The sequence below is a fragment of the Myotis brandtii genome, unplaced genomic scaffold (genome assembly GCF_000412655.1).
Source record: "Myotis brandtii unplaced genomic scaffold, ASM41265v1 scaffold521, whole genome shotgun sequence".
Classification (NCBI taxonomy): Eukaryota; Metazoa; Chordata; class Mammalia; order Chiroptera; family Vespertilionidae; genus Myotis; species Myotis brandtii.
Genome location: NW_005369870.1, coordinates 4,087,393 through 4,094,021, shown reverse-complemented (window position 1 = coordinate 4,094,021; position 6,629 = coordinate 4,087,393). Strand labels below are relative to the sequence as shown.

The following is a 6,629-nucleotide window of genomic DNA, read 5'->3' as shown; positions in this document are numbered from 1 at the left end:
CCTCCAGGCTAACTGGCTATGAGAATCAGCTGTGTCTGTAGTGGAAGAACTTCTGTGCTGGATCTCTAGGGCGGTGCTAATCTAGCGTTTGCCTAAGGCTATCCGGCAAATGCCTCTGTGCAGGGCTTGGGCGGGGCGGGTCCCGGGGATCAACAGGGCGGGCGGAGAAAGCAGTTATGGCTGCTCTCAGTCCCATCCCCAGGGGCTCTGCTTCTCAGAGTCGCAGCAACCGCTGCAAACCTCGGAGAGAAAGCTGCCTTCGAGTTCCGACTGAAGCCAGACAGTCCCGCTTCTCCCGTTTGAGTCTGGGTCCCTAGAGACTCGCCCGGATCTGGAGCTCAGAGCCTGAGACTCCCTCCCGATTGAAAAAGACAATCGTGTCCTCAGCCGCCAGCCCTCTCCACATGCACTCCGCACCTTAGTATTTCACTTCAGCACTGCGCCTCCTCTGAGTCTCGGTATGCTATTCTCTTTCCTCCTAGTTGTAGAACTTCCACTCAGCCAGCCTTCCTGTGGTTCTGGATGATGTCCATTCTGTCTTTTAGTTGTATTTTTGAAGTGGTTGTTCGAGGCAGCAAACTCCAGCGTTAACCTATGCCGCCATCTTGGTTTTCCCCTTCCTATGTGCTTTATCCCAACCTTCTCACCCTCCCTCTCCCAGGCAACCACTGATCTGCCATATATCCCAGCGGTTGCCAACCGATGGTCCACGGACCACTGGTGGTCCATGAGGTCCGAAAGGTTGGCAACCGCTGATATAACCTGTCACTATAGATTAGTTTGCATTTTCTAGATTTTCTATAAATGGAACCAAACAGTATGTACTATTTTTGGTGAGAGGTGGGTCAGGCTCCTTTTACTCTGCATAATTATTTTGAGATTAATCCATTTCACATGATCAATAGTTTATTTCTTTTATTTTAGCTTGCACACAACACTCATAACCATCGTTAATACATGTTATTTTAAATGCTTCTCAATGTATTACAGAAGAGCTATCACATCCATTTCCTGAAATGACACTCTTCTCAAAGTATACTAAACATCCAATTCTTTTTTTCAATCTTTCAATTGCAGTTGACATACAATATTATATTAGTTTCAGGTGTACAACATAGTGATTCAACATTTATATAACTTACGAAGTGATCACCCTGATAAATCTAGTACCCATCTGACACCATACAAAGTTATTAAAATATTAGAGGCCGGGTGCACGAATTCGTGCACCAGTGGGGTCCCTCAGGCTGGCCGGCAGGATCAGGCCAAAACTGGCTCTCCAACATCCTCTGAGGGGTCCCGGATTGTGAGAGGGTACAGGCCAGGCCGAGGGACCCCACTGGTGCACGACTGGGGCTGGGGAGGGACATGAGAGGTTGGTCAGCCAGGGAAGGACTGCGGGAGGGTTCCAGGGCGTGTCCAGCCCATCTAGCTCAGTCCTGACCTGCCAGACCCCAGCAGCAAGCTAACCTACCCGTCCAAGCATCTGCCCCCCTGGTGGTCAGTGCACGTCATAGCGACTGGTCAACCAGTCGACTGTCTGCCCCCCGTCTCGCTCAGTCCCAATTGGCCGGACACCAGCAGCAAGCTAACCCACTGGTCAGAGCATCTGCCCCATGGTGGTCAGTGCACATCATAGTGACTGGTCAACTGCCCCCTGCTGATCAGTGCACGTAATAGCGAGCAGTTGAGCGGCCTTAGCATATCATTAGCATATTATGCTTTGGTTGAACGGACAACTGGACACTTAGGATATTAGGCTTTTATTATATAGGATTAACAGTGTTCCCTATGCTGTACTTTACATCCCTGTGACTATTTTTATAATTTCCAATTTAAATCCCTTCCCCTTTTTACCCATTCTCTCAACTACCCTTCCATCTGGTAACTATCAATTTGTCCTCTATATCTATGAGTTTGTTTCTGTTTTGCTTGTTCATTTTTGTTTTTTAGATTCCACATATAAGTGAAATCATGTTGTATTTGTCTTTATCTGACTTATTTCATTTAGTATACTACTCTCTGAGAGGTCCATCCATGTTGTCGCAAATGGCAAGATTGCATTCTTTTTTAAGGCTGAGTAATATTCCATTGTATATATGTACCACTTCTTTTTTATTCATTCATCTATCAATGAGCACCTAGGTTACTTCCATATTTTGGCTATTGTAAATAATGCTCTAATGAACATAGAGGTTTGTATATCTTCTCGAATTACTGTTTTGGATTTCTTTAGCTAAATACCTGGAAGTGGAATTGCTGGGTGATATGGTAGTTCTATTTTTTAATTTTTTGAGGGACCTTTTTTTTTTGTAGTGGCTGAACTTTATATTCCCACCAAGAGTACACAGGGTTTTCTTTTTTTAAATATGTTTGTATTGATTTTAGAGAGAGAGGAAGGAAGAGGGATAGAGAGATGGAAACATCGATGAGAGAGAGAGACATCAATCAGCTGCCTCCTGCATACTGGGGATTGAGCCTGAAAACCAGGCATATGCCCTGACCAGGAATTGAACCAGGGACCTCTTGGTTCATGGGTCCATGCTCAACCACTGAGCAACACTGGCCAGGCTATAAGGGTTTTCTTCACATCCTCACCAACATTTGTTATTTCTTATCTTCTTGATCATAGCCATTCTAACAGGTGGGAGGTGATATCTTATTCTGGTTTTGATTTGCATTTCCCTGATGATTAGTGATGCTAAGTATCTCTTCATGTACCTGTTGGCCATTTGGATTCTTTTTTGGAAAAATGTCTATTCAGATCTTCCTGTTATTGAGTTGTATGAGTTTTATTAATATACTTTGGATATTAGCCCCTTATCAGATATATGGTTTGCATACATTTTCTCATTCCATAGGTACCTTTTCATTTTGTTGATTATTTCTTTTGCTGGTCAGAGGTTTTAAGTTTGTTGTAGTCCCACTTATTGTTTTTTGCTATTGTTGTTTGTGATTTTGGAAAATCATTGCCAAGATGAATATCAAGGAGTTTCTTCCCTACAGTTTCTTCTAGGAAGTTTATTAGTAGGTCTTATGCTTAAGTCTTTGATCCATTTTGAGTTAATGTTTGTATATGGTGTAAGACAGGAGTCCAATTTTATTTTTATGCATGTGTTTATCCAGTTTTCGAAGCACCATTTATTGAAGAGACTATCCTTTCCTCATTGGGTGTCTTGGTTCCCTTGTGAAATATCAGTTGACTGTATGTGTGGGGATTTCATTGTGAGTTTTCTGTTCTGTTACATAGGTCTCTATGTCTGTTTTTATGCCAGTACCATACTTTCTAAATTACTGTAACTTTGTAGTACAGTTTGAAATTAGGAAGTGTGATGTCTCCAGCTTTGTATTTCAGGATCGTTTTGGCTATTTGGGACCTTTTGTGGTTTCATACAAACTTTATAATTGTGTTTTCTATTTCTGTGAAGAATGCCTTTGGAATTTTGATGTATGGAATCTATAGATGACTTTGGGTAATATGGACATTTTATTTTAATTCTTTTTAATACTCACCCAAGGATATGGAGAGAGAGAGAAGGGAGGGCCGTTGATGTGAGAGAGAAACATCGATCGGTTGTCTCCCATATACACCCCTCCTAAGGATTGAACCCCGGGTATGTACCCTGACCTGGAATCAAACTGGCAACCTTTTGGTGCACAGGACAACGCTCAACCAACTGAGCCACACCAGCTGGGTAGGGTAGTATGGACATTTTAACTATTAATTCTTCTGATCCACAAGCATGGAATGTCTTTCAGTTTGTGCAGTCTTTGATTTCTTTCAGCAAAGTCTTGTGGTTTTTGTTGTATGTATCTTTCACTTCCTTGGTTAAGTTTATTATTTTACTCAGCATAATTGAGATTAATCCATGTTGCATGTATCAGTAGTTTACCCTTTCTATTGCTAAATCAATGTGTTTTCTCTTCCTCGGTTGATAAATATTTAGGTTTTCCCCGCATTGTAGTTTTAATTTGCATTCCCCAAATGACATTAACATTTTTATATGCTTATTTACCATCCATATATCTCCTTTGGTGAAGTGTCAGTTCAAATCTTTTGTCCATTTTTATTCTGTTTTTTTACTATTTGAGTTTCAAGAATTCTTTATTCTAGATATAAGTCCTTTGATATGTGACTTACAAATATTTTCTCCCAATCTATGACTTGTCTTTTCATTCCCTTAACACTGTCTTTCAAATAGCAGAAGTTAATTTTGACTAAATCCAGTTTACCAATTTTTATTCTTTTATGGATCATGCTTTTGGCATTGTGCCTAAGAAATCTTTGCTTAACTAACCAAGGTCATAAAAATTTTCTCTTGTTTTCTTCCAGAAATTTATGGTTTTCAGTTTTACTATTAGGTTTGTGATCATTTTGAGTTAATTTTTCTATGTTGTACAAGGTATGAATCAACTTTTTAAAAATTTTAGTATCTTTTATTTATTCATAAGAAAACAATTCACATAGCTCAAAAATAAAAATACAGGAGGAAAAATGCTTTGACTCCATGCCCAGTTCCCATTTTCCTTAACCCAACATTATAAATTTTCTTTCTTCTGTATAGATATATATTTGTGGCATATGTAAGGATTACGAATATGTGTTTTCCCCTTTGTTACACAAAAGATAGTTCACTGCATACAGTATTATACAACTTGGTTTTCTCTGCTTAACAATGTCTTGGTAATATTTACACATTTCCCTAGAGAAGGTCCTAGTTATGTTTTACAACTACACAGTATTCCACTATATGGATTGAATCAACTTTTAATTTTTTACATGTGGATATCCAATTGTTCTAGCAACTTGGTTGTTTGCTGTAGAGTTTGGTACATACCCTTTCTAAGAATGTTTCCTTTTGTTTCTTGTTTGTTTTTCTAAAATCATGAAAGGATATTGACTTTTATCAAATGCTTTTTCTGCATCTATTGAAGTGATCATATGGTTTTTATTTTTTATATTTAATTTATTAATTACATTCATATTTAAATGTTTAATTTTTTATTGAATAAAATTTACATGATACCATTTGAGCCATTTAAAGATAGTATAAAATTCATTGGTTTTTAGTGTATTCACCATGTTGTATAATCATCACTACTATTTAATTTCAGAACATTTCCACCTCATATATATTATTTTGCTGTTAAACTACCCTTTCATTCCTGGATTTAACCCGACTTGGTCATGGTTTATATTTCTTTGTCAACATTGCTGGATTTGTACAAAACCATGTTTTACGTTCATTTTCATTGTAATGAAATGTTGTCCCTGTTTTGTTCGTTCTTTTCACAGCATCTCTGGAAGCTGATGGTAGAAGAGTCAGATTTACTGGGTCAGCTGAAGGTAATAGCTTAGCTGTCCTATTCACTCTTAAAATGATGCTGGTGAGCAGTGACTTCATTTTCCAGCCTCTGCTGAGAGTGCTGATTGCCTGAACCCAGATTTCTAGATGACCTGACATGCCCTCGGCCAAGTGGGCCACCTCCACCTGCTACTACAAATGAACTACAATACAAAACTTTCGGTGTTAAGTTTCTCCTGGCGTAACATAACTGTGTTTTTACTGAATGATACCAAAGACACACCAGACATTTTGCCCTGAGGGATTGCTAGATATGCCCCTTTAAAATGCCAGAAGCCTATGTCCTTTTGTACAGTAACTCAAACTGATGAACTTTGGAAATTATGTGTGTAATTCCAGTACGACAGTGAGAAGCTCAGGGCCCTGCTGGATTACCAAATTATAAATTGAAATTATTTTTTGCAGATCATTAAAGACTTCTACCTTCTTGGACGTGGAGAACTGTTTCAGGCCTTCATTGACACAGCTCAACACATGTTAAAAACACCACCCACTGCAGTCACGGAACATGGTAATTGCCCTGGGGGCCTGAGGATGACCAGCTGACTAAAGTTGTAGGGTGTTTCTTGGCTGCTGTCGAACCATTTTGGCTGCTCCTCATAAGCGCAGACTGGCTAGTTACAGAGATGCAAGGCCTTCCAGGTAGGCTACCCACCTGGTCATGGGGAGCAGCCTCTTGGCTTGTGACCGTTTCTGGAAGAGTTGGTTCAGGCCTTCAAGCCATCAGATTATAGCCTTATATCCTTATGGGACACCTTGGGACTTATTGCCACCTACTGTACTAGAATTCTTTAGGTTGTAATGATGGGAACCTAACCTGAACTAACTTAGGTAGAAAAGGAGAATACATTTGCTATTGTATCTGTAACTCCAGGGGGGTAGGGTATAGCTGGGCCTCAGAACAACTGATGTTAGCGGCTTGAATTCTGCTAAGATCCTCTCTGTCTTACCATGTCTTCTCTGTGCCCCTTGTACACTCCTTGATGGCCTTACATTTCCATCTGGAAACGTGGCCACTAGCAGATCCTAGGAGCATGCTTCACAATGTCTACTGGAGGAGACAAATCTGATCTCTTTGGTAGCAAAATAAAAAATTTCGAGGAAATTTTTTGATGAGCCCAGCCCAGATCATATATCTATCCCTGGAACAGAGAGGTCAGACATCAAGATGTGCCTTCCTCAGTAAAGTGTTTATCTTTGACCAACGGGGATGATCACTATTCCCATTCAGATTACATGAGGGAAGTTGGGTGAGGATCAGAG

At 40.0% G+C, this 6,629-nt stretch overlaps 1 protein-coding gene across 3 annotated transcripts in view; it reads left to right on the top strand.

Moving 5' to 3' along the window:
- Positions 1–6,629, top strand: part of TUBGCP4 (tubulin, gamma complex associated protein 4) — a 49,976-nt gene that overhangs the window by 34,137 nt on the left and 9,210 nt on the right. For all 3 annotated transcript variants that reach the window (XM_014548746.1, XM_005877558.2, XM_014548747.1), the window contains 2 exons: positions 5,297–5,347; positions 5,772–5,877. In XM_014548746.1, coding sequence (XP_014404232.1) covers positions 5,297–5,347; positions 5,772–5,877 — 157 coding nt within the window. The remainder of the gene's footprint in view (positions 1–5,296; positions 5,348–5,771; positions 5,878–6,629) is intronic.